General features: G+C 45.4%; 10 protein-coding genes across 14 annotated transcripts; 6 read left to right on the top strand and 4 right to left on the bottom strand.

The window, feature by feature from the left end:
- Positions 1–995: 995 nt before the first annotated feature.
- LOC112344817 lies at positions 996–4,598 on the bottom strand. The gene has a single exon (XM_024670210.1). It carries the CDS (start codon positions 4,586–4,588, stop codon positions 1,163–1,165), a length of 3,426 nt encoding a protein of 1,141 aa, XP_024525978.1. The 5' UTR covers positions 4,589–4,598; the 3' UTR covers positions 996–1,162.
- A 4-nt stretch (positions 4,599–4,602) lies between these two features.
- LOC9634310 (single-stranded DNA-binding protein WHY1, chloroplastic) lies at positions 4,603–6,155 on the top strand. 4 transcript variants are annotated; one of them, XM_024670213.1, is made up of 9 exons: positions 4,603–4,719; positions 4,777–4,855; positions 4,924–5,021; positions 5,076–5,173; positions 5,230–5,322; positions 5,375–5,469; positions 5,554–5,627; positions 5,689–5,777; positions 5,852–6,155. In XM_024670213.1, exons 2-9 carry the CDS (start codon positions 4,779–4,781, stop codon positions 6,002–6,004), a joined length of 777 nt encoding a protein of 258 aa, XP_024525981.1. In that variant the 5' UTR covers positions 4,603–4,719; positions 4,777–4,778; the 3' UTR covers positions 6,005–6,155. The 4 variants fall into 4 exon arrangements, with proteins under 4 accessions (XP_024525981.1, XP_024525979.1, XP_024525980.1 ...); XM_024670211.1 differs by having other exon boundaries at positions 5,061–5,173; XM_024670212.1 differs by lacking the exon at positions 4,603–4,719 and having other exon boundaries at positions 4,735–4,855; positions 5,061–5,173.
- Positions 6,156–6,247: 92 nt separating this feature from the next.
- Positions 6,248–9,636, bottom strand: LOC9635683 (sucrose transport protein SUT4). The gene is made up of 16 exons (XM_002965489.2): positions 9,214–9,636; positions 9,069–9,134; positions 8,904–9,002; positions 8,776–8,840; positions 8,634–8,721; positions 8,551–8,584; positions 8,390–8,489; positions 8,258–8,333; positions 7,866–8,201; positions 7,673–7,816; positions 7,414–7,623; positions 7,301–7,364; positions 7,198–7,241; positions 6,652–7,132; positions 6,387–6,590; positions 6,248–6,320 (listed from the first exon to the last, which is right to left on the bottom strand). The coding sequence occupies exons 1-14, from the start codon at positions 9,472–9,474 to the stop codon at positions 6,959–6,961; spliced, it is 1,761 nt and encodes a 586-aa protein (XP_002965535.2). The 5' UTR covers positions 9,475–9,636; the 3' UTR covers positions 6,248–6,320; positions 6,387–6,590; positions 6,652–6,958.
- A 167-nt stretch (positions 9,637–9,803) lies between these two features.
- Positions 9,804–12,022, top strand: LOC9635682 (protein GrpE). The gene is made up of 3 exons (XM_002965827.2): positions 9,804–10,215; positions 10,984–11,517; positions 11,588–12,022. Exons 1-3 carry the CDS (start codon positions 9,973–9,975, stop codon positions 11,804–11,806), a joined length of 996 nt encoding a protein of 331 aa, XP_002965873.2. The 5' UTR covers positions 9,804–9,972; the 3' UTR covers positions 11,807–12,022.
- A 93-nt stretch (positions 12,023–12,115) lies between these two features.
- On the top strand, positions 12,116–14,538 carry LOC9635681 (cystathionine gamma-synthase 1, chloroplastic). The gene is made up of 11 exons (XM_024670279.1): positions 12,116–12,572; positions 12,651–12,754; positions 12,813–12,886; positions 12,944–13,112; positions 13,181–13,240; positions 13,316–13,519; positions 13,584–13,670; positions 13,758–13,865; positions 13,922–14,017; positions 14,088–14,206; positions 14,286–14,538. The coding sequence occupies exons 1-11, from the start codon at positions 12,167–12,169 to the stop codon at positions 14,407–14,409; spliced, it is 1,551 nt and encodes a 516-aa protein (XP_024526047.1). The 5' UTR covers positions 12,116–12,166; the 3' UTR covers positions 14,410–14,538.
- A 241-nt stretch (positions 14,539–14,779) lies between these two features.
- On the top strand, positions 14,780–16,614 carry LOC9635680 (probable sugar phosphate/phosphate translocator At3g11320). The gene is made up of 4 exons (XM_002965825.2): positions 14,780–15,528; positions 15,623–15,726; positions 15,902–16,130; positions 16,255–16,614. Exons 1-4 carry the CDS (start codon positions 15,043–15,045, stop codon positions 16,399–16,401), a joined length of 966 nt encoding a protein of 321 aa, XP_002965871.2. The 5' UTR covers positions 14,780–15,042; the 3' UTR covers positions 16,402–16,614.
- A 72-nt stretch (positions 16,615–16,686) lies between these two features.
- LOC9634309 (thioredoxin H4) lies at positions 16,687–17,375 on the top strand. Its single transcript, XM_024670278.1, has 3 exons — positions 16,687–16,900; positions 16,975–17,097; positions 17,164–17,375. The coding sequence occupies exons 1-3, from the start codon at positions 16,697–16,699 to the stop codon at positions 17,296–17,298; spliced, it is 462 nt and encodes a 153-aa protein (XP_024526046.1). The 5' UTR covers positions 16,687–16,696; the 3' UTR covers positions 17,299–17,375.
- A 2,650-nt stretch (positions 17,376–20,025) lies between these two features.
- On the bottom strand, positions 20,026–21,577 carry LOC112344941. Its single transcript, XM_024670612.1, has 6 exons — positions 21,492–21,577; positions 20,730–21,439; positions 20,593–20,682; positions 20,497–20,535; positions 20,386–20,442; positions 20,026–20,337 (listed from the first exon to the last, which is right to left on the bottom strand). Exons 1-6 carry the CDS (start codon positions 21,538–21,540, stop codon positions 20,272–20,274), a joined length of 1,011 nt encoding a protein of 336 aa, XP_024526380.1. The 5' UTR covers positions 21,541–21,577; the 3' UTR covers positions 20,026–20,271.
- On the bottom strand, positions 21,564–22,809 carry LOC9635679. Its single transcript, XM_024670436.1, has 6 exons — positions 22,503–22,809; positions 22,324–22,437; positions 22,199–22,279; positions 22,037–22,126; positions 21,844–21,980; positions 21,564–21,783 (listed from the first exon to the last, which is right to left on the bottom strand). Exons 1-6 carry the CDS (start codon positions 22,614–22,616, stop codon positions 21,564–21,566), a joined length of 756 nt encoding a protein of 251 aa, XP_024526204.1. The 5' UTR covers positions 22,617–22,809.
- A 450-nt stretch (positions 22,810–23,259) lies between these two features.
- On the top strand, positions 23,260–23,897 carry LOC9634308. 2 transcript variants are annotated; one of them, XM_024670595.1, is made up of 2 exons: positions 23,260–23,612; positions 23,673–23,897. In XM_024670595.1, the coding sequence occupies exons 1-2, from the start codon at positions 23,286–23,288 to the stop codon at positions 23,790–23,792; spliced, it is 447 nt and encodes a 148-aa protein (XP_024526363.1). In that variant the 5' UTR covers positions 23,260–23,285; the 3' UTR covers positions 23,793–23,897. The 2 variants fall into 2 exon arrangements, with proteins under 2 accessions (XP_024526363.1, XP_024526362.1); XM_024670594.1 differs by having other exon boundaries at positions 23,663–23,897.
- Positions 23,898–27,529: the final 3,632 nt, after the last annotated feature.

The raw sequence follows: 27,529 nt of genomic DNA, 5'->3' as shown, positions 1-27,529 counted from the left end.
CACAGGGGATCAGTGCCCAGTTGAGCAGGGACAGATTTCTCGACACATACAGGGGCATGGAACTCGCTCCACACACACGAGAGAGAGAGAGAGAGAGAGAGAGAGATCTGAAGAAAATTCATTTTGGATTGGAGTGTCATTATAAAGTTGAAGTTCTAAAATTTTAACTGTTAGATCACAAGTATGTTCATAAATAATATTCTAAAAAAGGAATATGTATGCCAGATGCCAATAGAAAGTTTAGTTAAGGGAGTATAGTCTTCTAGTGCAAATGCAAATTGAGAAGTATAAAACTATGCACTTTGGTGTTCCACTCCTTCCTCTACACTCCACTTGATTTCTTCCATACTCTTGCTCAATCCCAATTTCTCCCACTCCTTGCTCCCCCATGTTAGCAGGATTTTCAAGATAAGCTGTGACCTAGAATGGTTGGATATGAAGAGGTTTTCCTTACACAAGATAATCTATATACCATGTAAAAATATGTGCCAGAAAACCTAGACTCTCTAGGTTGACCCATTTTTGATTGAAGACATTGGATGCACATATGGGAGGATTAACAATTTAATGGTCACAATCTTTTTTGGGTGTGGCTTCAAGAACAAGGCATTAAGCAAACATTATATGAAGTTTCTATGATAATGTCATTTGACACTTATAGTTCAAGTGATAAATGTCAGAAAAAAATCCCTATTTTCCTGAAATTTATTCCCTGCTCCTGAGGGTACTATCTCTTTTATTCTAGGTATTTCTCTCCTAACGAGTGTTTTCCTTTTTTTTATCCAGGTGCGTTTTCATGTGCCATGGTAAAGCTGGAGCTTGGTGGTTTCGACTGGAGGCCATGAACCTACAGGTAGAAAAATATCGGAATTTGCCGTCAGCTTCTCATCATGGTTTTTAATGGATGCATCCATCGTTTAAGTCTTCTGCTGCCCACAACGAAGAAAAAATTCTAAAACTACCCGATCCCGAGACCAACAAACTCGCTCACGAAATACTAGCTTCCCAAGGGCGGGAAATATGAAAAACCTGCCACTTTAGCAAAAGTCGCCGGTTCGAAACTTGCACCTTTCTCTTTTGTACATATAGGGTTCTTCATTTCTACTTCGATTTCCAGCAAGAAATCACCGGCGCGCGCCGTTGACTCACAGCATTTTGGATGTCATCGTCGTCGCGAGCGCTTCCCCTTCTCACAGGCGCGCAAGAAATGCCGGAAGGTAAGCACCGCCAGGTCTCTCTCGAACGCGTTCTTGAATCGGATCTTGCAGGCCTCCGCGCCGCCGTTATCGATCAGCTGGCAAATTTGCGGATTCTCCTCGGATATTTTGATGCCGGCCGCCGGGGAGGTGAACGCGATCTTGATCTCCATCCTTTTCAAGTAGTAGCGCTTCCACTCCAGCATGCAATGCGGCCGTCTAATCACCAGGTAGCTCTGCTTGCTCCCTTCTTCTTCCCTTAGCTGCAAAACCTTGAACTTGGCCTCGCCAGCTCCCCATATCATCTTGAGCGCCCGCTTCATAGTGTCACTATAGGAAACCCATCGACTGTTCGTGGTTTCTCTGCCGGAAACTTCGATCTTTTCGTTCATATCCACGTAAGTTAGTGAGATCGCCTTGTTGAAGTCGTCGGCTGTTAGATCATACTCCAGTGTCCCAGAGTCCAACTCCGTCACGAGAAATGGCCGCAACCGCTCTATAGTTCCATCTTTGTGCTGACGGATCCACTGGTAGAGCCTGTTACCCACATTTTCTACGTTTCCAACAGCAATGAGCTTGCCACCAATTACTGCGTCTCCCGTTATGTCGAGCTTGAGTCCAGTTTGAGCGCTGGAGTCCAGAAGCATCCGTCGGTAGTCTATGTCGCTTGTAGGCGGAATCTCCAGTCTAAGTTGAGCTGATTGCAGGAGTTCCACGATTTGATGGAAGCCCGGAGGCTGCGAGCTCAGGCATTTCTCTATCACAGCCTTGATTCCCGTGCAATCGTGAGGCAGTTGCGGTAGTTTTCCAGAGAGCAGTATTTCTTCCCCGATGGTTTGTCCGGTGATCATTTCTACGCAGGCTATACCAAACTTGTACGCGTCGATCTTCCCGCAGTCCGCGTCTGGCACGTGAGGGAAGTGGAACGGATGCTTCAACCTTCCAGCCAAGGTACTCAAGCTATTTGGTCCATCTCGTTTTCTGAGGTTGGACTGTGCGTGAACTTTGACAGTGATGCCACCGGTGAATTCGTCGAAGTGGCCTTTTTCAAAGTCCACCAGCAGCGTATTCAAGTCCGAGAGCTCGCAGTTATGTTCATGCAAGTAGGCCACGCCTTGAGCAACTTGAAGCAGGATCTCGATGGTCAATACAAGAGGGAACTTTGTCACTCGGAAGTGGCCTCCAGAGACCCGCTCGGACACCACGAACAGGTTTTCCCCGTGCCTTGTGTAGCCGATAACTTGCACTACATTTGGATGGGGCCTGTTTATAAGTTCTGCGTGCCGCTTGTCAAGCTCCTTCAGGAGCTTTTCAGCTTCATTTCCTGTTCCAAGGGCTTTTACCATCACAGGTACGTCTAGCCATCTTGCTTCAAATATCGTCCCATGGTTTGACATTCCTATGAAATTGAGCAGTACGATTTCCTGTGGATCGATGCATGGTAACACTGAATCAAAAGCTGCTTTTTGAACCAAATATTCTGCAAACTTAACCGTCACCCCGTCCGATGCATCGAGTAAGCCTTTGATGCTTTCCGCCATTCTCTTTTTATCATCTTCCGCATATTGCTCAGGAACAGCGGGGAACGTCATCACGTTATCGCTGTGGTTGCCGGGGTTTATGGCTCTCAGTGTGGTTTCACATCTGTTGATATCTTCAAGAGCTTTTCTGAACGCCCACGGGTTATGCTCTTTCAGCACCGCCGTATGCAGCCACCTCTCTTCACTGTAAGATTCTAGCAGCGACAACGCAGTTCTCAAGGTAGTCACCAGCTTTATCTGAACGGCAAACCATGAACGAAGGCGCAGCTTATTCGGAAATTCGCGGTAGCTGGAAATCTGCTTGCACCTCGACTGCAAGAAGTAGCACTGGTGAAAATTTGTGAACGGAGCAGCAACTGAAATCTGGCAGATCATATCTCCTGCAGCGAGTGTGAGCTCTTCCGCAGCGTTGCAACTGGACATCTCACTGCCTGTGAAGCTGGATTCGAGGTTGTGGCCACCAAGCAACCTTTCTTTTAGCGACCACAGCATTCTGGATATGTGTTCGAAGGTTGGTCTATCTTTCGGATTCCTGTTCCAGCACCTGTTGAGGAGAGCAACCAGCTCCAGTGGACAGCCTGTTGGAAGGTCAGGCCTATTTCCATCTTCGATCGTCTCGACCAGTTTATCTGCCACCAGCTGCTTGCCATCGTCCTGAAATGGCAGCGTTCCAGTCAGGATCTGGAAGCAAGTAATTCCAAAGCTGTACACGTCAACTTCTCTGGAGTACTTCTGACCCCTCAGCATCTCTGGAGCCATGTATTGGATCGTCCCCCTCTGGTAAGACAAGTCCGGTGCAAAGCTTATAAAGTTCGACTTTGAGACTCCGAAGTCTGTTAACCTCACGTTGGAACAGGTGGCGCAGGCATGGTTCGGTGTCTTAACCAGGATATTCGAAGGCTTGAGGTCTCGATGAACCACATTCTTTTGATGGAGGTAGCTCATGCCGCTCGCAATCTGGAGCATGATGTCTATAGAAGTTAAAAGTTGCAGCGAACCTTGAGTCTTCCTTATAACGTTGGCCAAATCTCTTTCCATCAGCTCCATGACAAGGTAAGCCTTCTCATCCTTCTGATAGTATCCTATCATTTGGAGCACGCTCGGGTGCGGTTCTGAAATAAGTTCTTTCAGGATGTTCACCTCCTTGTCGAATGAAGCATCACCGCTCCTAAACTCTTTCACAGCAACTGGTGCCCCCAGCCATTCAGCCTTGTACACGGAACCAAATGCCCCCGCACCTATCAGAGTCTTGAGTTCGAGGGCCTGAATGGTAGGAAGTGCTCCTCCTCCGCTTGACAGCAGCTTCTCAACAAGGTACTGTGCCAGACCATACCTGCCGTCAGTTTCTCCGATGGAATTTGCTCTCACGAAGAGCTCCTTTCTATCTCTTGATGTGCAGGGACTCAGGTCCTCCATTGCCGAACGCAGGTTCTCTATGTGCTTGCGCTTGTAAGGCATAGCCATGAGGCACTGTACATTGGGACTCCTAATATCCATGGCAGAATGGATCATGTGAGCATTGACCAAGGCCGTCAATCTACTGAGACACCAGCAGATCTCCGCAAAGGCTCTGGAATCAGTGAGCCGGACTGCAGCATGGTACAGCCATTCCTCGTGCTGGCACTGCTTGAGAAGCTGCAAGGCTCTGCTTAGCATACAACGGAGCTCCTCCATGGCCAGGGGAAGTGGCTCAAGCTCGGAGCAGCTCTGCCAAAGCCGCACGTATTCTTCGACCACGGAGCATCGGCTTTGCAGGTACTGGCACTGATGGGTGTTGAAGTGGAAATCATACTTACTGGTTTCTTTGATCTCGTGCAGCGGTCCGTCCAGCAGTTCTTGCGCCATTTCCATCTTCCCCGAGTCAATTAACCTTGTCAAAGACAACAGAAGTCACTGATATTTATATGTGTCAGTGTGAGATACGGCTCGTTGACGTGATTGCCATATGGCTCCATCACTGAAAGTTCCATAGTTGAGCTCAGGTTAGTTTTGCTAACTTCTTTATGCTAGGGATTTTTGGGTTGAGGGTTTTAACGCAGGAATGTGGGCTGTGGCGAGGACGAAGGTTTTGGGCGGCACCTGCGGCGGTACAATGGAAAGTGTGCTGGGCTACACCAAGTTCGTGGTTTCTTTTATCTCTTTTCTTCTATTTTCTCCTCTGACGAGTGCTTCGCTTTTTTATCCAGGCTCCCAAGTGTGTTTTCGTTCTCCATGCCAAAGCTGGAGCTTGGTGGTGTCTCCATTCGTCGGAGCATGGCTACGATGGCAGCCCATGAGGCTACAGGTGAAAAACTATCGGCACTCGCCGTCAGCTTGTTAGCAGGTTCTTTTGTTTCAGAAACCCGACCAAGGCGAGTCTTTGCCGATCATGTGTTCTACAAAGGAAAGTGTGCGCTCAACATGCGACTCATCAAGCCGACTTTCAAGATATCAGATGTAAGAAGATCCGAGAAGCTTTGTTCTTAGTTGATTTCTTATTTTGTTTCCTCTAGTCTGGAGACGCGATTCTCTCTCGAGAGGGGACTGTGATGCTGGAGTTTGCGCCATCCATCTCTCAGCGTCAGTACGACTGGGGAAAAAAGCAGGTAGTCTCGTTCCCGCTTTCGCAGGTGTCAGCCACTGATGAGGTTCTTGCAGCTTTTCGCTCTCTCTGTGAGCGAGCTCGGACAGATCCTTGCACTGACCCCGTCGGAATCTCTCGAGTTCTTTCACGACCCAAACATGGGAAAATCGTAAGACTTCCTCTTGTTTTTCTCCTTCTGAAAGCTAGAGATCTCGGTTTTGCTGATAAACATTTGGAACTTGCTCCGTGGCAGTGACGCTGGAATGGTGAGAAAGTCGCTCAAGATCGAACCCACCACGGACAGGAATGGATTCTTCTTCGGTTTAAGTAAGTAACTGAAAGATCCTTCTTTCCAGTTCTCTGGAACTCATTTCCATCGCGCCTGTAGCTGTGGCAAACAAGGTGGAGAAAGCCGAGGCACGACTCAACATTCCAATCTCAAAGGGTGAATTTGCCATCATTCGCTCCGCGGCCAATGTAAGTAGTTCTTGCTTGTTCTTCCATTGTTCTTCCACTCAACACTAACAGTATCTTGGAACACTCTTTTCTAGTACGCTCTCCCTTATCTCATGGGCTGGCACTACGCCACTGAGGTGAACGGGATCGACGAGGCTGGCGCCAGTGGCGCCTCGGTCTCCGGCACCACCGCTCCCCGCAGCCTCGTCCAGCCTCCGTCCGACATCGATCCAGAGTGGGACAAGTAGAGAAGACCAATCCCAACTCTCAAGGAAGATGAGCTCTCTCGAAATTTTTGCGGTTTGTATAGTCAGTAGGCTCACGCGCGTCTAGTTAAAAGTTCCATCTTTTTGCTCTTTGTTTCTTCCATGAATCAAGTCGTCAGCTCTCGCAAGAAAACTCAGGGGCTCTTTACAGATCTTTGCGGTTCGTTTGGTCTCGCAAGATCTGTGATCATCAAACGCGTAAGCCGTGAAAGAATGACTATGGACTGATCAAAAGATTGGATCTCTCTCTTTTTTACTGGTGGAGTGCGTGTAGACAGGAAGCTTGCTCGGACTGGGCCTAGAAAGATAAAATTTCGTCAAAGAGAAACGAAGAAACCGAGCACCAGATTCTTAAAACACATGCCTGTTCTTGGTAAAACTTGATGTAGCACCTCGACGGTGGCACCTTTAGCTCCTCCTCCAAAACCCGAGCTATGGCTTTGCACAAATCCTGGTTAACTCCCGGAGAGAGCCCACCAATCGAGACCAATTCTCCATACGCAGCAGCGCTCTCGTGGCACCCTTGAAACGCTAGAGTGACACCACCATGAAGAAGCACCATCACGTACTGTAGAACAAGACGTCAAAAAAACTCCGAGAGAAAAATCCAAAGAGCTAGCTCCACTTACAGACTCGGGCTTGCCTGTAGTTTTAGCGACTTCGTGACTAAGCTTGCTCACAACCGAGGACATCAAACTTCCATCCAAGAGCACCACATTGGTATGGATTGTTAGCACGGGCATACCTTCTTCTTTCCCTACTATTGGTAAGACGAGGCCAGAGAGAACCCTATATCGCCTTGGCTTTTGATTTTATTCTCTTCTGCTATGTACACTTTGCTCCTGCTGCGATAAACACAGACACAGAAGCAAGCTTTGGTGAGCTTCCCAAGCGAATGGAAGTCAAAACGAAGAAAGAAAAAGAAAAGTCAAATGCTTATCCAAGGCCGTGTAGCTCTGTGCGATGGTAGCCTTCTCTGGAGAGCTGGGGCAGCCAGGCTATGGCGATTATCCCAGCGACCAGCGCGAACAAGGCTGCCAGAACGAACGCTGGCTCGTTGCCACCTCCAAAAACCGCGTCCCAGGGCCCGGCTCCCAAGGCAACTACCAGCTGGAAAAAGAAAAGGAAAGTTGAGAAGACAATGTGAATCAACGCAGAAGAAATGAAACGCCGACCTGCGGGATAACAACGGAGAGATTCAAAATTCCCATCGCCAGGCCTGCAACGAAGAAAAAACGCTTACTATCCATCGAGAAAAAAAAGGATCAAGACACCAACCTTGACCACCCCCTGTATCGGCCGTCAACTCAGCAGTGATGGAAAATGGTACGCTGTAAGTTACCTGCGAACAAAATCTGAGTCGAGTATTTTAGAGAGCAAAGCTAGCTCACCGCAAGAGGAAATCCCAGAACCGCAAAAAGCACAAGAGCTCCATTCTTTATCGAATGGAAGTCTTGGAAATGGTGGTATGCCGACGCGCTGATAATTGCTGTAGAGGCCATACAGATGAAAACGATGAAGTTGCTTGTAGCCCATAGCGTTTTCGACCCGACCCAGCGACACAAAGGATCAATGAGAAACGAAGAGACACCCAACACAACCTGCGCGCACGGTTGAACTATCAACAAACAAACGAAAAGAAATACGTACCGAATTTAATAACAATCCAAAGGCACCGGCTTGAACTCCTTTCTGATAGCTCTTCGCCTTGTCAATACCACCAGAAGGATCACCGTTGTAAACTTCTCGGCCCATCCAATCCGTATCAAAGAGGAAGAAAGGAAACCAGGATAGCTGAGAAACCACAAAGTTAGAAATCAACTAGAAGAAAAGAGATTCTTACCCAAGATAACGTCATGACGAGCAAAACGCTCTTCATTGCCTCTGGAAGTTGTCTCATGCCCACCAAGAGATTCACCAGAACCGCTCCAGGTCCCGCAACTACGTCGACTTTTTCTTCCTTCGCAGCATTTTTATCGTGATTGCCATTTATGTTGTGATGGCCATTCGATAATCCGTCATCAGCTCGAGAACCATTAATAACGGTCAGTTCAAGCTCTTTCCCGCTACGATCTTCACGAGATATAGGTGCATAGTCTTCTTTCCTTTCCTCTTTCGGCAAAAGCGGAATTTCATGTGAGAACCACAATGTCATTGCTGTACAAAACGCCAAGAATATCTGCGACAAAATTTTGCACCAGAAATCTAGCAGATGCGGGAATTCAAATCACTTACCACAGCTAAAAGATAAGCAGCCTTGAGATTTCCGCACGCTTCACAGCATGCCTTACTCTTCAAGAAGGGAAACCACCTGAACAGATATTTCATTTAGCAGTTTGAACAGATCGAAAGCCTGTAACAATGTACCTATGCCAGTGTCCACCCGCTCCAGTAGCAAAGCCCAAAATGTTACCCAAAGCAATCCATGAGCAGAAGGTGGCATTAGCAGAATTCCTCTGAGTCGGACCTGAACAACCAGAAGAGAAAGTTAAACAATGCACAAAGCTTTCATTATATGTTTCTAGTACCTGCTAAGTCCGCTAATAGAGCTCGAGCAGGCGCCTGGAATTTAGACTGTGTCAATGCCAAGATGAACTCTAAAAACTTTTACCTGTACAGTGTTATTAGCTACATCCAGCATCCAAAATCCGAGTACAAAAATTCCCACGGCCCATGGCCGCGTTACTATCTTCGGTGACCTGAAATTTTCTGTGTAACGATGATAGTGTACTCGTTTTACGTGGCATACTTACTTACAATCAACATGCGGATCCCCCAACAAATAACCAAAGTCCGCCGCAAATCCTATAAAAACTACCTGAAATGGAGCAACTTATCAGATGTCGTCACCAGAAAGAAAAAAGAAACAACTAAAACTTACGGCAACGCAAACCAGCAGGGCTCCCACAAAAATGAAAGGCCTTCTGCGTCCCCATTTCGATCTACACCTATCGCTCCAGATACCAACGCATGGCTGGACCTGAGAGAAAAATAAAGAAAAAAAACGTGGAAAACGTACGTAAGAAAACGTATGTAATTGACTTACGATCAACCCGGTGACAGGGCCACACAGCCATATGAAGGATGAAGAGGAGTGTCCAATTCCCAGTGTCTAGGACCAGAAACAACGTTTCTTAGAACACACGAAAAGGAAAGAAGAAGAACACCAAAAGAAGAAAAAAAAAATCTACCTGAACGTAAGGCGTGAGGAGAGATAATTGGAGAGCCCATCCAAACTGGATCCCTCCAGCTACCATCGACCACAAGGCGAGGCTTACGAGAGAGCTATCCCCCAAGCTCCAAAGACTGGATTTCGGGATTTCTGCGTCGCTCTTGAGCGCTTCCATTTCTATAAGCCTTTCCTCGTCGCTGCTGTCACCGCTGTCGATAATCTCTGATCCATCCTGGGCCACAATCGTCGCGGCGGCCTCCTCCATTCTCTGTTGCTCCATATTACCATAGCTAGCTCCCTCCAGCTTGAGATCCGGCCCTAGATCTAGAGATTTACCCGAAGATCGGCGCGTGCGTCGCGAATCCCAGCTCCAGCGATGGAGTGAAATTAAAAACCCTAAATTGTGTGAGGAAGAGTAAAAATAATAGTCGCTAGTGTCGCTGGCGCGGGCACATTTGCGAGTGATCGGACCCGAGAAGTCTGTCGCAAAGCGTCACGTGTCCACGTATCTGACCCCGAAAAAATCAACGGTCAAGATGCGCGTGGCATCTTTTTCCGGTATATTACCCGGCTTCGAACCGCCGACCTCTTCTATGCCTGCAACGTCTAGACTCTTCCGCCCGTAAAGGCATCAAGGATTACATTCCGCAACAAGCGGCCAGGATTGAATGCTCGCCAGAATCGTCACGGGATAAGCAATCGCGACCGTCAAAATTCTCCTGCGTAGTAGGGAAATTCCAAGCCCGAGGAGGGGAACGAGAGGGGAAGATTTCGGTGCATGGCGGCGGCTATGGCTGCGGCATCGGCGTCGGCGGCGTCGGCGACACTGGTGAATCCATTGCCATTGCGGAGGAGCCTGTGCTCTTCGTCGATTTCGATCGGGACGCAGCATCGCGGGCGAGGGCTGTGCTTCAATTCCCTAGTTTCCAGGCCCGGGACGCGCAATGCCGCAGTCTGTGGATCCAGGAGATTGCGCTACCGGACGTTTGCGCTCGCCGAGCAGCAGGCCAGCCAAGCTGAGGTATGAGCCTTCGCTCTACAAAAACCCTAGGGTTCCCATAGCGAGCGAGCATTCCTCCCTCTCTTTTCCATTCATGCTACGTGGAACTCGTGTCTCTCATTCTATAGAGCTGGTTTTTTTTTCTCTGCTTGGATTGATCCTTTTCAGCGTGTTCGAACTTGTGTGGATAGATTTTTCTGTCTGATTAGTTTTGATTTTTGCTTGGTCCGTTTTAGTAGGATGACTTCATACAGTCCATGCGACGTGAAACTCTTGCATTGTGTGTCTCTCAATCCATAGAGCTGGATTGATCCGTCAGTATTTTTTCAGCGTGTTTTTGTGTGGATGAGCTAGTTTTGATTTTTTCTTGGCATTTCTCTGTTCCATTTTCTCTGCTTGGATTGAACGTCAGTGGTTTTTCTACTTGTTCTTGTGAATAGATTTTTCTGTCTTAGTAGTGATTGGTTTCGATTTTTGCCTGGCATTTCTCGGTTCCATTTTCTTCATACAGTTCAGCGTGAAACTCCTGCATTGTGTGTCTCTCCATCTATAGAGTTGGTTTCTTTCTCTGCTTGGATTGATCCGTCGGTGGTTTTTCAGCATGCCGCGTATATAGATTTTTATGTCTTCGTGATTAGTTTTGTTTTTTGCTTGGCTTTAAGTTCCTTTTTTTCAGCTTTTTCTTGCGCTGCTAGACTTGCTATGGATGAGAGCTTTGTTTCATCTCAGCTCCTTAGGATGCTTTTCTTCACTTTCACGTTTGACAAGAATTGATTTTGATCTTTGCAGCAAGTGGAGGACGAAAAGGAGAAGGCTGATGATGACGGCCTGGAAGACACAACTTCTCAAGTTAACGGGAGTGAGCCGACCGAGGTCTCGGCTTCGGTCATCGAAGTTCTCCTCCGGAACTACTCTGAAGCTGTTCTAGGCAACGATCAAGCAGCAATGAGCACCATACAGGCGGAGCTGGAAGTGATCCAAAAGGAGAGGGACTCTCTCAGTCAGCTCGTTGCAAATCTCACGGAGGAATCGGCCCTGGCCAAGGAGCGGCTCTTGCGACTCAACGCAGACTTTGACAACTTCAGGAAGCGATCGGGACGCGAGAAGGATTCGCTGCGAGAGACCGTCAAAGGCGACGTGGTGGAAAGCTTGTTGCCAATGATCGACAACTTCGAGAGGGCCAAGGGAGCGATCAAGGCCGAGACTGATGGCGAGAGGAAGATTGACAGTAGCTATCAGGGGATCTACAAACAGTTTGTGGATATCATGAAGAGCTTGGGCGTCAAAGTCATCGACACAGTCGGAAAGGAATTCAATCCCGAGGTAAGTTTAGTCTCACTCAAAGATCGCTTTTGCTTCTCGTGCTAATGAGTGGAGCATTATCTTGGTACAGCTTCACGAGGCGATAATGCGCGAGGAATCTAGCGAGTATGACGAAGGTATTGTAACGCAGGAATTTAGACGAGGATTTTTGCTAGGAGAGAAGCTTTTGAGGGCCGCCATGGTGAAAGTTTCTTCCGGAAAGCCGAGTAACAGTCCAGCAGCAGCTCCTCAAGACTCCGAAGAGACAACGCCATCGGATGAAACTCCTGTGGACGAGAACAGTGCTTGAGAAGGACGAAAGAGGGAAAGCAAAAGGATTTTTTGGCACAGGATTTTGGGAATTCCTAGAAAAGGAGATAAGCGATCCATCCAACGAAGGATTTTTTTACTCTACATTTCATATACACTGAATCAAGACGAAGAAAGAACACACTACGAGATAATGAGAAGATGATAGTAGCTAATATGTTGTGTAGCGTTTGATTCCCACCAATATCTTGGAATATCTCCCGCGCGGGTCCCGCACGGACTCGACATACCGCCGCGTCGTGGTGAAATTTTCTCACCGCGCGGTCACGTTTTCGCGGTAACTAGGTCTGCATTATAAGGTAAAATCTCGGGCGTGAGAATCAGGGAAGTGGGAGGAGCGATGGCGGCCGCGGCTTCGTTCCCTTTCTATTGCGGCTGCGATTACCGCGCGGATTCATCCGGCGCGGCATCGCCATCGCCAGCGCCAGCGCCGATTTCTCCGCCCCGATCCGGGACCGACAGGTTGAGCAGCATTGCGTCGGCAGCGATGATTCTCAGGTTTCCTCCAAACTTCGCGCGGCAGCTCAGCGTCAAATCGCGGAGGAACTGCAGCAATATTGGGGTTGCGCAAGTGGTAGCGGCTTCTGCCATGAGCGGCCAAAGCAGCGGTGGCAGTAGCTCGATCGTCGACGGCGTCGCGGCGGCTCTGTCGGTGGGAATCTCTGTGAATGGCACGGCTGTGAAGATCGATAAGGCGGCCGAGAAGCCAAAGCCCAAGTCTACAAGCACTCTGGCTGTGCATGGAGGTAAAGCATGCGTGATTTCCTCTTTTCCTTTGTTCTAGTGACTAGATCTTTCTCTAAAATTTCGTTTGTTTTCTATAGGTGAGCGAGAGAATGGGACCAAGGTTGCCGATTCACTCACGACTCCAATTGTCCAGACTGCTACGTATACTTTCCGGAACACGGCCGATCTGATAGCATTTCAGGCAAGGGAGAACAAGTCTCTACTTGACCAATTTTCTCACGCTGCTGCTATGAATGTAGGATGGAACATACAAAAGCTTCGAGTATGGTCGCTATGGAAATCCCACGACCCAAGCTACTGAAAGAAAGATCAGGTTTGCGATTGAAAGATAGAAATCCATCTCATACTTTTCATCTCATCTTTTCTACAGTGCTCTAGAGGGTGCTGAAGAGACTTTAGTCTCGGCTTCCGGTATGTGTGCTGCAACTACAATGCTCTTGGCTTTGGTTCCGGCTGGTGGACACATTGTAACCACGACTGATTGCTACCGTAGAACAAGGCAGTTCGTCCAGACTGTGCTCCCCAAAATGGGGATAACGGTATGCTGATTTCTCCCGTTCGCAAGTTTTCCTTCTCTCGGTATCGATTCATACTTGTTATCTTTCAGACTACCGTCATCGATCCGGCAGATATGGCTTCGCTCAAGCGAGCGTTAGACGACAACCCTGTAAGCTATAATATCACATATCGCTATCTCCACTTGCTGACTTTGGCTCTCTTATTGTGTCGCTGGCCCATCCAGGTATCATTATTTTTTTCGGAGTCACCTACAAACCCGTATCTCCGCTGTATAGACATCGAACTCGTTTCAACACTTTGTCGCCGGAAGGGGGCCATTGTTTGCATCGATGGAACCTTCGCAACACCTGTGAATCAGAAGGCTTTAGCTCTGGGGGCGGACCTGGTTCTCAACTCGGCGACTAAATACATTGCCGGCCACAATGACGTACGATTGTTTTATTTTTTGTTTTCGAGCATTGAAAGCTGATAGAAACTGTCCTTTATTTCAGGTCCTGGCAGGCAGTATCAGCGGCTCCAAGCCACTCGTTGACACTGTGCGAAAGCTGCACAATGTTTTAGGAGGCGTCGTGGATGCGGTAAGATGATATTGCATACTTGTGTTTGTTTCCTCATTATTTTCTGACGCTTGCTTCCTGTTGATCGATCTTCTTTCCTGTTTGTAGCATGCTGCGTATCTCATTGGAAGGGGTCTCAAAACGTTGGATCTGCGCGTGAGGCAGCAGAATTCGAATGCGTTGCGACTGGCACGAGCTCTTGAATCCCATCCCAAGGTAATGTAATGTATATTTTTCTCTTCGAGGAAATATTAACAAGCTTGGTTTCATAGATTGCTCGTGTTCACTATCCTGGTCTGGAAAGCCATCCGGAATTCCACATTGCAAGCAAGCAGATGCGTGGTTTCGGTGGCGTGGTGAGCTTTGAAGTAAGCTTCCTTCTTTCCATTCCTTCTCTTTTTCTTGTTACGACTATGACCCGGTTTGTCACATTTCTAGATCGATGGAGACTTGGCTCTCACCTCAAAGTTCATAGACGGGCTTCGTATACCATACATCGCTCCGTCTCTGGGAGGCTGCGAAAGCCTCGTAGAACAGCCGACGATCATCTCATACTGGTAAGTAAACCAGTAAAAAAGTTTCTACTTTACAGCCGTCATCAACTCAACTTTTGGATTCTCTTTTTTAATCTTCCAGGGATCAGAGTCCTGCCGAAAGAGCCAAGATGGGAATCAAAGATAACTTGGTGAGATTTAGCTGCGGCATCGAAGACTACGAGGACATATACGCCGACGTGATGCAATCCCTGGCATCTTTGTAGAGAAGAAGTACACGAGACACTAAATATGTCTAAGTTTTTGTTTGTTTATTGCGAAAGATTGGATGTATTTTGTTCTATGATCGTGGATCACGCAGAGAGATCCCAGGAATCATCGTGTTGTTTCGTCGATTTTTTCTCTCTTCGTGACGAGACAATGTCAAATTACACGGAGGAATTTAGAATGCCGTCCACGACTCTGGCGCTTTCTGGAGGGAGAGGGGCTAGAAGATTCGAACAACGCGGGTGCGGATATTCGGTCGCTTGGGGCTGCATTGACGGCCGAGAGCTCGCCACGTCGGTCGGATCACCACGTAGGTGTTGGCGCCAATGTAAATGCCAACGTGGCGGGGTCCGTGGGCGTGACGTGTCATGCCGTTTATACTCTACCATTTTGGTTTTGTTTTAGTTGAATTTAGAGCTTTTGGTTTTTAACCTGCTGTGGCGAGAGGAGGAGTCCATGGCGCCGCGATGAGGCCCAGATCGGCGGGCGGGAGCCAAGAATCGTGCGGCGGCGGCGGGATTCCTCGCCGGATCGGCGTCTTCTTCGCAGGAATCGGGCGTCGATTTGGCCGGATCGGCTGAGAATCCGCCCCAGGTTTGCTCGGCGCCTCGCATTCTCGGGGATTCTCGGCCATGGAGAAGGAGAAGCTGCTAAGATCGGGCTCCCTGGCGTCGCAGGCCATGGCGCCGGGCAGCGTCTTCACAGTAGGGTTGATTGGCGCCTGGTACTCGTCCAACATCGGTGTTCTTCTCCTCAACAAGTATCTCCTCAGCAACTATGGCTTCAAGTACCCTATCTTCCTCACGATGTGCCACATGACGGCGTGCGCACTCTTCAGCTACATTGGGATCGCGTGGCTCAAGCTTGTGCCCATGCAGGCTATCAGATCCAGGACGCAGTTCGTCAAGATCTCGGCGCTGAGCATCATCTTTTGCGCGTCGGTGGTGAGTGGGAACATCTCGCTGCGCTACCTCCCGGTCTCGTTCAATCAGGCGGTGGGAGCTACCACCCCCTTCTTCACGGCCGTGTTTGCGTATCTCATGACGCTCAAGAGGGAGGCCTGGGTCACGTATCTTACGCTCGTCCCGGTTGTCACGGGGGTGATCATCGCTAGTGGGGTGAGTGATCTTTCCACCATTGTTTCTCGTATTTTATTGGATCCATCTCACACTCATTGTTTTTGTGTTTTTTTGTTGGAATCTTTGTTTCCAGGGCGAGCCAAGCTTTCATCTCTATGGTTTCATTATGTGCGTGAGTGCCACTGCTGCCAGAGCGCTCAAGTCGGTATTGCAGGGAATTCTCTTGTCCTCCGAGGGGTAAGAAGCTCTTCGATCTTCTTTCCTAGCAGCTGAATTTCTTCCTGTTTGCTGTGCGTCATTTTTTTTCCTGTTCTCGTTTGCTTGCTTCGACTGTTCTTCGTCTTTATGTAATTCTTGTTTGCATCCTTCGAATGTATTCCCTGATGCGGTTTTTGTCCTGCTTTACTTCCAGGGAGAAGCTCAACTCTATGAACTTGCTGCTCTACATGGCACCGATCGCCGTGGTGCTGCTGCTGCCGGCGACGCTGATCATGGAACCCAACGTGGTGGGCATCACAATCGCGCTCGCCAGGACAAACTTTTCCATCATCGGCTTGCTCCTGGTTAACTCGGCCACCGCTTACTTCGTTAACCTCACTAACTTCCTCGTCACCAAGCACACGAGTGCTTTGACTCTCCAGGTACGAAACAATCACAGCTCTAAGGATCGATCACTTTTCTCTTTCTCTGTTTCGCTATCCCTTCTCTATCCTATCTTGAGTGGAATTCAATCTCTCGCTCTTTTAATGGTTTTGTTCTTGACAGGTGCTGGGAAATGCCAAGGGAGCAGTGGCCGTTGTGGTGTCCATACTTTTGTTCCGGAACCCCGTGTCTGTGGTTGGCATGGCGGGCTACACACTCACAGTGTTTGGAGTGATCCTGTACAGCGAATCTAAGCGTCGGCTCAAGTAGAGAGCACTCTGGGAAGCTACAGATTTTGAGGGAAGCAAATTTTTTTTTCTTTTTTCTTGGTTCGGACAGAGGGAGACCAAGATCATCGATCAAAACATTCCAGGCAGCTAAAGAGATATAGATTCACGCGTCTAAAGTTTCTGAGCTCACTCTCTTGATCGGAATTAATTTGAAAAACTCTACAACTTCATAAAGATGAAAGAAAATTAATTATCCAAGGCTTAACGTTAAACCTAGACCTGTTAAATGAAATATAAATCTCTTTTTCCTTTATTCACACAATGATTAGGGCAGGATGAACGTTGGGCGATGCTTGTGGAAGAAGGCCACTGCGTGTAAGTCTTCCTCCCAGCTAGCAGCGATCAGACGAGGCGCGCTGTTTGGAATGGAGGCGCCCATCGCTGTTGCCGCTGGAGACACGGGCAACGTTCACGTCGTGCCCTCCTCAGAGGCCTGGCGCAACAAATTCTCGGAGCTCACCTCCAATCCCAAGAAGCTGGTCAGTGTTTCCTCTTTCCATTTATGTGATTCGTGATTTTCATGCTATTGAGGCTTCACTTTATTTGTTTTCAGGCAGTGGTTGATTTTACTGCGGCTTGGTGCCCCCCCTGCAAGATGATTGCACCTTTCTTCAATGACTTGTCCAAGACATACGACTCGGTGGTGTTCCTCAAGGTGGATGTTGATCAATTGCAGGCAAGTTTTTTGTGTTTTTTTTCTTTCCTTCTTTTTTCTTAGCTACTGGTAGATGATTCTATCTAGGATGTTGCTGCGGAATGGAGGATAGAGGGGATGCCAACATTTGTTTTCATGCTTGCGGGAAAGGAGGTACACAGGATTGTTGGGGCAAATAAGCCAGAGTTGGAAGCTAAACTGATGCAATTTGCAAAAAGTTAAGTTTATAGGTTTAGAGGTCCCATGGCTAATGTTTAATAATTTGCATACAATATTAAGCATTGGAATTATTTGCAATATAAGATAAATAATGTAGTTTCTTTTGATAATGGTGCAAATAACTTATAATAAAAAAATATCTTTTTTCTTATCATATATGCATGGCTCAAATGCATAATATCCATGACTAAACTCCAAGAAGTTTACCAACATGAATAAACCACATTGTTCACAAACCTCTTCTAGTTAGCCTTTATAATAGGTTTAACCCTAAACCCTAAACCAATGAGTGTTTATAAGAAGAAAAGAATTTTAGAATGAGGCTCAGAAGCATGTGAAACTAGATACAAAGTGGCTATTAATATCTTTGTAACTCAAATTATCTGGTTGTGTGGTCAGTAGGAAGAATGGGCTCCGATACTTAAATTACTTATCTAACTGCATTGGAGCCATGATCTGAACGAGTGGGTGTGTGATGTTTTGTAATCTCCAAGAGGATGATTGCCACTTCATTGGCATTGCCACATTAGGATGGTTTGGTTGCTTGTAACAAATAGAGAGATTTTTAATTAACTAGGATAAGTAAAATTGACTACCAAATTGACTATAGCTAGCATTCTTTGAAAAACAAAATTGAAGTCAATGAGCTAGTATTGAGCCTGATTACCTTTTTCTGGACTTCTTTGGCACTCTTTGACTTGCTCTGGAAATTTAAATAAATTTTGTATTAGTGATAAATAAGAAATGTCAATACTATTATACAAATGAATTTGAAATCATAACAAGACCTAGGTTCGATCATGGGCACTAGATTGAGGAATTAAAGGATATACTTGAATGTTCTAGGTATGTTCCTTACATGAAATTGACAGCTATCCATATGAAAGGCCAAAACACAGGCTTTCTCTCCACTGCTGCCCTGTTCATCTCTACCCTCCCAGCTGGTCTTTGTCTTTTTGCAATAATTTGTTCTGTCTATAGAGGAAATTAAGCATTTCTGGAGTTACACAAAGAAACTGTAAGTCAATGCATCCCCGAGGAGCAATTGTCTTTATTTTATACTTTATAGATTGTACAACCAGTTCTGGAAGAAAAAGTCTTGAAAGCTTAGAAAAGTATTTTGCTTTGAAAAAAGGATGTTTATGTTACTTGTTAGGGTTTCTTGAAATTTGCTCAAATAGCTAGTTTATATAATGTTCGGATCCACAGTTTTATACCAACGAATTATATAAAGTTTAAGAGCATTAAATCACAGCCATTAGATTGAGGTATATCCTATGATATACTTGGATTCTAATTATACATTTGTTTCTATATAATTTCATGTAGTGGATATACCTAAAAGATGCTTAAATATTCTTCATTTAGATTAATCTTATTTTTATTTAATGTAAAATTAGTTTAATATTGTGTTTATAAATTATAAAAATACATAAAATTTCTTAAACACCAAGTAATCTTGATCTATAGGCATGAAAATTATGAGATGAAATTGATTTTGTTTTTGGTATTTTTAATGAAATCTATTGGATCCACAAGGCTATATATCCATATGGTCATACATAAATTATTGCTCTTTCACCATCCTAAAATGATACTTAAAAGCGTTAACAAATGTGCTATTGAGGATAACTTTATTTTTTAGCTATAAGTTCCTGATCTAAGGATAACTACAATTGTGTAAAGAGAAAATTAAGGACTTTAGTTTTCTTTCTTGGCCTTTTCAACTACTAATGGCAGTTGAAATTAGTTTATATTACAATATTCTCTTTGGTAAACAAAATGATCCCTTCTATCTTTTTCTATTAGGTTTTAGAAATGAAAAATTCTATTATGTCCTTGGTATATTAAATATAAGTTACTGTGTATTGCATTGTAGCACTAATTCTAAAATATTTATTAAAACTTTTGATATTATTTTCATTAAATATATAAATAAATATAATTTATCATAACAATTATAAATAAAAAAGTAAAGAAATTAATAATATCCATATCATAGAGTAATCAATATCATATTAAATTGGTTGGAAATATTCACCCTCATTATAAAATTTAGCTATAATAATATTTTATATTAAAAATAAATATTTTTTATTGCTATATCCTATTATATTGTGATTTTACAGAAGTGTGTGAGCAAGAAATATAATAGAGTTTTTATTTTACATATCAAACTCTTAATGTAATTATTCAGTGATGACAATATATTTTGAATTTGTTTTTAGCTATCTAAATTATTTCTCTTGAAAAAAAAAAAGCCTAAAAGACCCATTCAGATTCCACTTTCTTTGCTAAAGTTATATTTGAAAATGAAATCAAAGATACTATTAACTAAAACTACAAAGAAACTTACTAATCAATATATATAACCGTCATTAGATGTGTGAGAGAGATCCTTTCTCTCACATCTAGGAGGAAGAGTTCCTTTTCCTCTTTTCTTTTGATTAGATGTGAGGGTCACACATAGGAGTTTGAAGAGATCCTTTTCCTCTAATTCTTTTATGATTTTTCATTAGATGTGAGTGAGAGATCCCATCAGATCTGCTCTAGTTTTGACATTGGAATCACAGTTGGTACATGCATTCTATTTTGTTTGTTTGTTTTGGGATACAGTTTTTAAGTTTCCAGTGATCAAAGAGTTATCTGGCTCCGACACCACGCTGGAATCGCCACTGAGGCATTTACCAAGCTCCCGGAGCGCGGATAGAAGCTGCTGGTCAGAAAAAATTCCCTTAAAATAATACGCTTTATTTCTTTGTAGTCCCGACAAAGAGCAAGGCGCGCTATTTGGAATAAAGGCGTTGCCCGACGTTCACGACGACGTCGTGCCCTCCTCCAGAGGCCTGCAGCAAGAACAAGAGCAAACGCAAAAAAGACAAACAAACAAAGAAGCAACTGCCTCCTCTTCTATCTGCGATACAGGTTCTTTTACTGCTTGCAGCATGACAAAGTATGTTAGTGTAGCTGCTGGAGTTAAACATGACTTGCCATTGCTAGAACCAGACAATCATGCAGGACAATGAACGCTTCTTTCACAACCTGTAAGAATAAATTCCTTAAAGAATAAATGTGATATAAATTCCTTACCCTTGTTTTGTAATTGAAGCTAAGAGCGGCAAACGTAAAAGCACCTTGGTTTTGTACCTGTAAATTGCCAAAGTAAAGCAAAGCAAACTAAAAAAAAAAGACACCACAAACCATTACTGTGGCAAGCATATAGCCACCTCGTTTTTTCACCTGCACTTTGATCGTGAGCTGAAGCAAAGCAAGCAAAAAGACCACACAAATACAGACCATTACAACTCCATCCACTTCTGTGATGTTCTCAACCTTCTCAACGGGAGAATCCTTGGCCGAAGCAGTAGAAGTTAAAGCTTCCTCCTCCTGAGAAAAGATGAGTTACTAAAGTTCAAACAAGACGAGAGGTTTACCTTTTCGAACAATATAGTTCTGATGTTCAGAGCATTCCGTTGCATTGCTCGCTTCTTATACTGGAAGGAAAAATTATCTGACACTGCTCGAGCAAGCACTTTCTTGAACTTCCCTCCACATAACTTGACGTTCTCGCTGCCATCGATGACGCACAAATCTCCTCCACATTCGGGATTCTCGATGCAAGCTTGAGCAAAAGCGTCGAGACCCAGCGAAAGAGCTTCTCCAACACTCGCCTCCTTTCCATGGTTCTGTCCTCGGACTGGTTGTCCCAGAATCACCTGTGCTTGTTGTGCTCCGGAACCAATGGCCATTACGGAATGCTCATTTGTAACTTCCGTTGTCTTGTACCCATTGCCGTCATTCTTGACCATCACCAACATGCTCTCGTTGTAGACAAAGAACGATGCAACGAAGTCTGGATCTGTGGTTGCATAAAGGCCTGCCTTCTTCGTCAAAAACTCGGCTGCTTCATGAAGAGTTAACTCTTTCCTACTTAGCTTGACTTGCAAGAGTTTAATAACTTGTAAAGACGCAGCCACGTTGCCAGCAAAGCCAACTCGAAGTCTTGGCTCACTCCTCACCTCCACAATCTTCTTAAAGTTCCCCCGCTTCTCAACTACACCTCCGTCGTCTCCAGTAACAGTTGTGAGTGAATCGAACAAGACTATAAATCCTTGCTTGCAAAAAACTGCAAGACCAATAGTTCCTACACATAAAAGATATAAGAAAAGCATGAGGGAAATAAAACGAATGCTCACCGTGCTGGCTGCGCTGCCTGTGCTGGCTTGGAATAGAGAAGCTGACCATCTTGTGCCCCAGAAGATATCTCTCTACCAGGGGCTTAAATCCTGCACAAGAAAATCTATAAGTCCTACATTGTATAGTTTCACAGAATCTAGTGACTCGCCTTTGTGCGGGCAGCAGCCAATTGGATGTATGCTGACGACTTGGAAGAGACTTGAGAGTTGCATTGACAAACTCACTTCACCAGCGCACTCCATCTCGAAGCAAGCAATATTGTCGGCTCGAGTTTTCCCCTTATGAGCGGCACTGGCGACAGAGGGAAACAATTCACACACAAAGTCACAGAAAAGTCACGCTACTACTTACCTCACAAGACGTAAAACCATTACAGTCGAGCCAATGACGAGAAACGCATCTGACTCTTGAACCATGCTTGCAGCAGCTCGAGTTCCATCCAAGTAAGCTTTATCTCCGAGCATACGAGCACTGATGTTGTATAATTCCTGGAACAAAGAATTAAAGAAAATTAGAACCTCGTCCTGTGATGAAGCTAACAAACCTGCATTTGCAATTTCGAGCTGGGGAGCAGCAAGGCCTGGAACTGAGCTCCATCCAAGGGAATGTTACAAGCACTGATGTTGTATAATCCCTGGAACAAAAGAATTCAAAAGACTTAGAACCTCGTCCTGTGATGACACTAAGTTCATGGAAAGCAACAAACCTGGAGCAGCAATGCCTGGAACGGAGCTCCATCCAAGGAAACGTTATCTCCGAGCTTACAGGCACTGATGTCGTATAATCCCTGAAACAAACAATTACAAAGGCTTAAAACCTTGGAGAGCAAACCTGCAATTGCGATTTCAAGCTGGGGAGCAGCAACGCCTGGAACTGAACGGGGTTTCCTTCCCTTGGCTTGACGAGAGAATTACTGAGATAGTCCATGAAAGGCAGGCTCTGCCCCTGCATGAAAAAGCACCAGAGATCTGCTGTTAGGGGATTTCATTCGCTAGCATTGAAAATATTACCTCGAGCACGATAGGAACATCAGGCGCATCACAGAAGAAAGCAAGCGCCCAGCCGTCTTGCACCATCCCGCCAAAAATATTTAAACGCTGCCACGTGTGAATTCCACGTGGCATAGTCACGGTCCACGTGGCTATGTCATGGAAAAATAAGAACCGAAGATCTCACTCGGCACAAACGAATTCCGGGGAATGTTTACTCGCAGCTTGTGATCTACCGGTAAGGATCCATACCTCAATGTAGGTGATCGAAAGCGCAACCGATCGACCCAGTAAAGAACTATTGCTTCCCTTGGCCGAGCGAGCTCCCAACGCCAAAAGCCCTAAATTCTCTTTAAAGAAACAATGGAGTCCCTTCTTCTTTGAAGCTTCGAAAAGAATTCCCGTCCTCCGGCTGGCATTTTGCCGAGTGTCTCGTTGTCTCCGAGCCGCCGGATATACAGTTTGTACGTTCCTGTTCTGACGTAAAACCACTCTTGGGAGACGGAGAGCTTGGAGAGCTTGTTACACCCCCGGCCATATCTTTACGCAGACAAAACGAGTGTAAGTCCTTCACCCCGGCCTTTAACCGATTATACTTTATGTGAGTAGCATTCCGTGACTGCGTTCTTGTCACCGAAGGATTTGTGATGAATTCCCTGAAAATCCACTGTGAGTGCATCGGTCGAAGAAAAAAAGGCTTTCTTTGCAGCTCATTCAAATGAGAAATCCAAGACTCGAAGAGATCCAGAAATCCAAGACTCGAACCTCCAGTCTTTTTTAGGGTCGGCTTTAGGGTTTGTCCGGATGGAAGAAGCTATCCGGAGCATGCTGTTGAAATTGAATCACCCTGGTTATCTGGTGGATTTCTCTGTGGAGGAGACAGCCATCTTCGATCCTGTGACTGAGAGGGATTACTTCCCTGTGAAGATTGAAGCGAAGAAGGTTGAGGGCTTTGTTGTTAAAGGAGGGCAATACTTCCCTCCCGATGAAAAGGGTATGAGGGCTCTGGCTCTCTTTCTTTGGGATGATGATGAAGAAGAAGATGAAGATGATATTTATGGTTACCACACCGCAGATGATATGGAGGATGTATGTGTGAGCGATGTATGTGTGAGGTATTTGGTCCAGAAGGTAGGTTTTCACTGTTTATTATTTATTTTTTTGAAGTCGGAAATTTATAGGTATCTCCAGAAGGAAAACTATTGGAATCAGCAGACCAAATTAGTCTCACAACTGACTATGATTGGAGAAAATATTCTTGCTTATGGAGGGAGAGTCAAGCTGCAATGCGTGCACGTATTATGGAACTGAGTGCAAAAGGGTATAGAATCGTGTAGTTATTATGTTATGGAAACTGCTACTACATTTCTATGTTATTATGTTAAATTTCCTAAATAATAGCTTTCTTTCATCATCTCTCACCATCCTGGCACACAGTTTTATGTGGATTTGGCGCTGATCTATGAGTGCGGCAGAGGGAAGGAGTAAGAGCGTTTCCAAAGATGAACTGTTTTCCGTTTTCTGGTTTTCTTATTCACACAGGCAGAGCACGACAAGCACGAATGATTCTTGCACTGTGGAGGGGATTTGTGCGTCATTGACGGCAGCAGAAACATCGACTTTGGTGGAATGAAGTTCAAGAAGGCACTTGAAAGAGCAAGGAGTGCAAAGAAACGCGATGAACATCAAGATTGCATTGTTTGACAAACAGGTAATCCTCTCATCTTTAGCTCTTTCTGCTCTAGTTTTTTACTCGTCTTTTCTCAGCATGTTGCTACCAAGTATTCTTCTGCGGAAAAGGTCTAGAGCGTCAAAGAATGAGAAAAGGTTTTCAATCCTTTTGCTCCCCAAGACTCACCATTTCATTCTGGAATTCTCAAGGACCCGGGAATACCCTTGCCAAGATGCCTGCAATTTGCTAACGCCATGGACACACACCCGCAGAAGAACACACAACAAAGTAAAGAAAAAGGATAACACACCATTACTAGCACATCCACAGCTTTGGTAGTTTTCAATTTATGTGAGTTGATGTTTTGGCTGCTGGTGATGCTCCTGTAAGAATGTTGAAGTTCTGAAATCTACAGTGAACAAGCTTACCTCTGATGCTGCTTGAACTCTTGAAAGCAATGAGTGGCACCACCTCGGTTGTGTCCCTGTACATTGCTTTTGAGCTAACATTCGATCAAGTTCCATGACCGCACGGCAACTTGGTGACATGGGCGGATGGAGAGCATAGGTAAAGAAAGCTTTTTTTTCTTTTGACTCCAATGGAATCAAAATAGGTCTTCAGGCAATTCATCACAAATCCCAGGACTTCTACTCGTTTAGTGTGTGTGAATCAAAGGTGGGGGGTAACAAGCTCTTTACAGCTGATGCCGTCTCTCAAAAGTGGTTCTACGTACAGGAACGTCCAACTTCGGCTTGGAGACAAGACACTCGACAGTCGGGAAATGTTTTCAAGTGGTTGCACATGGTTCAACTTCATTACAAACAGCTAGTGGTACGACATTCATGCTTCTTTCCATGTCCTTGCCGTGTAAAAGTGACAGGGTGCTATGGACAAGTGCTGGTACAGGTTTTGCTGGGAGAAATGCGAGTAGGCTGTGGAAAACGCTGGCTATCTTTATGGAGATTGCTCAACAATTTGACGCTATTTTTCTCTGAAACTGGAAAGACAATCTCGCATGCAGGTGAGTGTTAAGTTCTTTGGATGCTTCCTCTTTGCTGACGTCCGCGTTTTCTTCCAAGTGTCTAAGCCGAGAGAGAGGCAGTGACAAGAACAATTTCTCACTCTGATAATATCTTGGCACTTGGGGATGTCAAAGCACACAGATCAAATATGTCCTTGGACGATTCACTCTGACGAGATCTCTTCCTTTGTAAATGAGAGTGCTGAGAGCAAAAATTTCATTCCCTCTGCAGGAACCACCAAACTCTGAGGGAAGCCCGTGCTATAGAGTGCCGAGATGCACCGTGGACGCCAAATCCCACGTAAACGTTGATACAATTGCTGTGGAGAGAACTTTTATCAAATGTCGTATTCCTCCTTACTCGCCATAAGGTTTGTAGGGGATGATCTGATACATGTCACGCAGTTGATGCGATTTGAGAGCTTGAAAACGACGTAAGGAGATCCATGTAACGAAGCAAATGGAGTTCAGGAACGTGAGCCATCCACAAAGAAGTTGGCCAAGAAGAAGCCGAGACTTCCAAGCTCGGCAGCAGCAATAGCAAGGAAGGTCAGCCTGTAGAGGAAGAAAGAGGACTCCATCTTTTATTTCAATCCCTCTATGGCAGTGATAGATGGATTTTTTGGTGGGGCTCGTGACCATCTACCTGGACGAGAATCGACCACAGGAGATGAGAACCGCCTGGAATCCTGCCCTGGATTTTGGCTCCAAGAAAATGGGAGCTGCGTGGGATTGTCTGCGAGTAACTGGCGGTTGCCTCGCGGTCCCGATCGAAGAGGAGCTCTTTCATCACTCTTGGCTCTACCGATTCATGCATGCTCGCCAAGCTCTCGCACGACCGATCGCGGGGCTTTGAGGCGGTGGGGCTGAGGACTTGGAACTGGCTGCTGTGTGTAGTGAGCAATGGATTCTTCGCAGTCCACAACAGGATGGAATGGCGGAGTTGCTTGCTCGCTGGCTCGCTTACCGGGGCCAATTCCTCGATGGTCTCATTGCGCATGTTGTTTGCAACATTACCATCAGCTGCTGAGTGCTTGTCTCTGGCCAGCGCCACTACTGGTAGTAGCCAATCTAAGATCGATCAAGATATCATTCATCGTGCATATAACATCAAACTCCAAGAACATCGATCGATCTATAAGTATCCAGATATATCATCAAGCTCCAAGAAAAAAAGTAAGCTGACGTTTTTTTATATCGTTCTGAGGTTTTTGTCTCACCAGATCTGGATTGACTGAAGCAGATGTAAGATGTATACGTATCGAACTGAAGAACCTCGAGCACCAAGGGCTTCTCGAAAGTTTTAAAGCAATGCGTTTGATGCAAACACGAGATCCTTGTATGTAACTTATTGATCTTAAGCTGATAACTGATTTCGAATGCATAAATGTTCAAAGAACCTCGACTTTGAAGGATCTCGAGACCGAGGGCAGAGCTTGGAAACCTCCACCACCTTGGCTTTCCAGCCGCCATCGGGGCTTGGATCACCGTCACAACCTAGAATGCCCAGATGTTCTTCTGGTTGGATGAAGTACTTCTCGTCACTTGCTGCGTTTCTCAGCTGGAGCACCTCCCATGAATTCTTTTATGTAGCGAAGCACGAGAACATCTTTCAATTTCTAAAGGATATTCATTCAACACTAAAGTCTCAACGAGAGGAAAAGGACTACAAGCATATTGCAATTGAACTTGGAAAATCTCTTAATTAAGCTCAGTCGATGACATTGTTAGTGATGCATTTAAAATGCAGTTATCTTTTATTTTAAGTTGTTATCACCGTTAGTTTTACATCAAGATTTTAAAGCATTATACCAAGTGCATGGAAGGTAGGAAATTAGTACATTTTGTGTTCTTTAATATTACAATTGTCATTATTACAGTTATCTCTTGTTTTATGTTGTTCTCACTATTAATTTTACATTCTTTGACTTGCGTTTGAATCGTTTCCCTCTGTTGCCAGTGCCGCTCATAAGGGGAAAACTCGAGCCGACGAGATTGCTTGCTTTGCAATCGAGAGCTGCGCTGGTGAAGTGAGTTTGTCAATGGAACTCTCAAGTTTTGTGAGCATACATCCAATTGGCTGCTGCCCCCACAAAGGTGAGTGCATAGATTCTAAAACTTGCTATGATGTAGGACTTACAAGTTCTTTTTTTCTCGTGCAGGATTCAAGCCCCTCCTTGAGGAGGTGGAGAGATTTCTTCTGGGGCACAAGATCATATCCATCTCTATTCCAAGCCAGCAAAGTCAGCTCATAGAGCATGGTGAGCATTCATTTTACTCCCCTCAAAAAGCAAGATTTTCCCGTTTTATTATTTGTTTCTTGTGTAGGAACTATTGGGCTAGCACTACTTTGCA

This window comes from Selaginella moellendorffii, unplaced genomic scaffold, assembly GCF_000143415.4.
Source record: "Selaginella moellendorffii unplaced genomic scaffold, v1.0 SELMOscaffold_6, whole genome shotgun sequence".
Classification (NCBI taxonomy): domain Eukaryota; kingdom Viridiplantae; phylum Streptophyta; class Lycopodiopsida; order Selaginellales; family Selaginellaceae; genus Selaginella; species Selaginella moellendorffii.
This window is presented reverse-complemented; position numbering and strand designations above follow the sequence as displayed.

Excerpts from the sequence above, each read along its gene's own strand:
- LOC112344817 (XM_024670210.1), bottom strand. The coding sequence starts at position 4,588 with ATGGAAATGGCGCAAGAACTGCTGGACGGACCGCTGCACGAGATCAAA.
- LOC9634310 (XM_024670211.1), top strand. The coding sequence starts at position 4,779 with ATGTGGGCTGTGGCGAGGACGAAGGTTTTGGGCGGCACCTGCGGCGGT. Across the intron at positions 5,022-5,060 it reads GGCAGCCCATGAGGCTACAG|GTTCTTTTGTTTCAGAAACC; the intron begins GTGAAAAACTAT and ends GCTTGTTAGCAG. Across the intron at positions 5,470-5,553 it reads GACCCAAACATGGGAAAATC|TGACGCTGGAATGGTGAGAA; the intron begins GTAAGACTTCCT and ends GCTCCGTGGCAG.
- LOC9635683 (XM_002965489.2), bottom strand. The coding sequence starts at position 9,474 with ATGGAGCAACAGAGAATGGAGGAGGCCGCCGCGACGATTGTGGCCCAG. Across the intron at positions 9,135-9,213 it reads TCCTCACGCCTTACGTTCAG|ACACTGGGAATTGGACACTC; the intron begins GTAGATTTTTTT and ends TTCTGGTCCTAG. Across the intron at positions 7,242-7,300 it reads CGATACAGGGGGTGGTCAAG|GCCTGGCGATGGGAATTTTG; the intron begins GTTGGTGTCTTG and ends TCTTCGTTGCAG.
- LOC9635682 (XM_002965827.2), top strand. The coding sequence starts at position 9,973 with ATGGCGGCGGCTATGGCTGCGGCATCGGCGTCGGCGGCGTCGGCGACA. Across the intron at positions 10,216-10,983 it reads AGCAGGCCAGCCAAGCTGAG|CAAGTGGAGGACGAAAAGGA; the intron begins GTATGAGCCTTC and ends TGATCTTTGCAG. Across the intron at positions 11,518-11,587 it reads GAAAGGAATTCAATCCCGAG|CTTCACGAGGCGATAATGCG; the intron begins GTAAGTTTAGTC and ends ATCTTGGTACAG.
- LOC9635681 (XM_024670279.1), top strand. The coding sequence starts at position 12,167 with ATGGCGGCCGCGGCTTCGTTCCCTTTCTATTGCGGCTGCGATTACCGC. Across the intron at positions 12,887-12,943 it reads GCTACTGAAAGAAAGATCAG|TGCTCTAGAGGGTGCTGAAG; the intron begins GTTTGCGATTGA and ends TCTTTTCTACAG. Across the intron at positions 13,866-13,921 it reads CTCTTGAATCCCATCCCAAG|ATTGCTCGTGTTCACTATCC; the intron begins GTAATGTAATGT and ends TTGGTTTCATAG.
- LOC9635680 (XM_002965825.2), top strand. The coding sequence starts at position 15,043 with ATGGAGAAGGAGAAGCTGCTAAGATCGGGCTCCCTGGCGTCGCAGGCC. Across the intron at positions 15,529-15,622 it reads GGGTGATCATCGCTAGTGGG|GGCGAGCCAAGCTTTCATCT; the intron begins GTGAGTGATCTT and ends CTTTGTTTCCAG. Across the intron at positions 16,131-16,254 it reads CGAGTGCTTTGACTCTCCAG|GTGCTGGGAAATGCCAAGGG; the intron begins GTACGAAACAAT and ends TGTTCTTGACAG.
- LOC9634309 (XM_024670278.1), top strand. The coding sequence starts at position 16,697 with ATGAACGTTGGGCGATGCTTGTGGAAGAAGGCCACTGCGTGTAAGTCT. Across the intron at positions 16,901-16,974 it reads CCTCCAATCCCAAGAAGCTG|GCAGTGGTTGATTTTACTGC; the intron begins GTCAGTGTTTCC and ends ATTTGTTTTCAG. Across the intron at positions 17,098-17,163 it reads TGGATGTTGATCAATTGCAG|GATGTTGCTGCGGAATGGAG; the intron begins GCAAGTTTTTTG and ends GATTCTATCTAG.
- LOC112344941 (XM_024670612.1), bottom strand. The coding sequence starts at position 21,540 with ATGGTCAGCTTCTCTATTCCAAGCCAGCACAGGCAGCGCAGCCAGCAC. Across the intron at positions 21,440-21,491 it reads CAGGCAGCGCAGCCAGCACG|GAACTATTGGTCTTGCAGTT; the intron begins GTGAGCATTCGT and ends TTTTATGTGTAG. Across the intron at positions 20,338-20,385 it reads GCTTCAATTACAAAACAAGG|GTTGTGAAAGAAGCGTTCAT; the intron begins GTAAGGAATTTA and ends TTATTCTTACAG.
- LOC9635679 (XM_024670436.1), bottom strand. The coding sequence starts at position 22,616 with ATGCCACGTGGAATTCACACGTGGCAGCGTTTAAATATTTTTGGCGGG. Across the intron at positions 22,280-22,323 it reads GCTTGAAATCGCAATTGCAG|GGATTATACGACATCAGTGC; the intron begins GTTTGCTCTCCA and ends TGTTTGTTTCAG. Across the intron at positions 21,784-21,843 it reads ATGGTTTTACGTCTTGTGAG|TGCCGCTCATAAGGGGAAAA; the intron begins GTAAGTAGTAGC and ends CTCTGTCGCCAG.
- LOC9634308 (XM_024670594.1), top strand. The coding sequence starts at position 23,286 with ATGGAAGAAGCTATCCGGAGCATGCTGTTGAAATTGAATCACCCTGGT. Across the intron at positions 23,613-23,662 it reads TGAGGTATTTGGTCCAGAAG|GTATCTCCAGAAGGAAAACT; the intron begins GTAGGTTTTCAC and ends GGAAATTTATAG.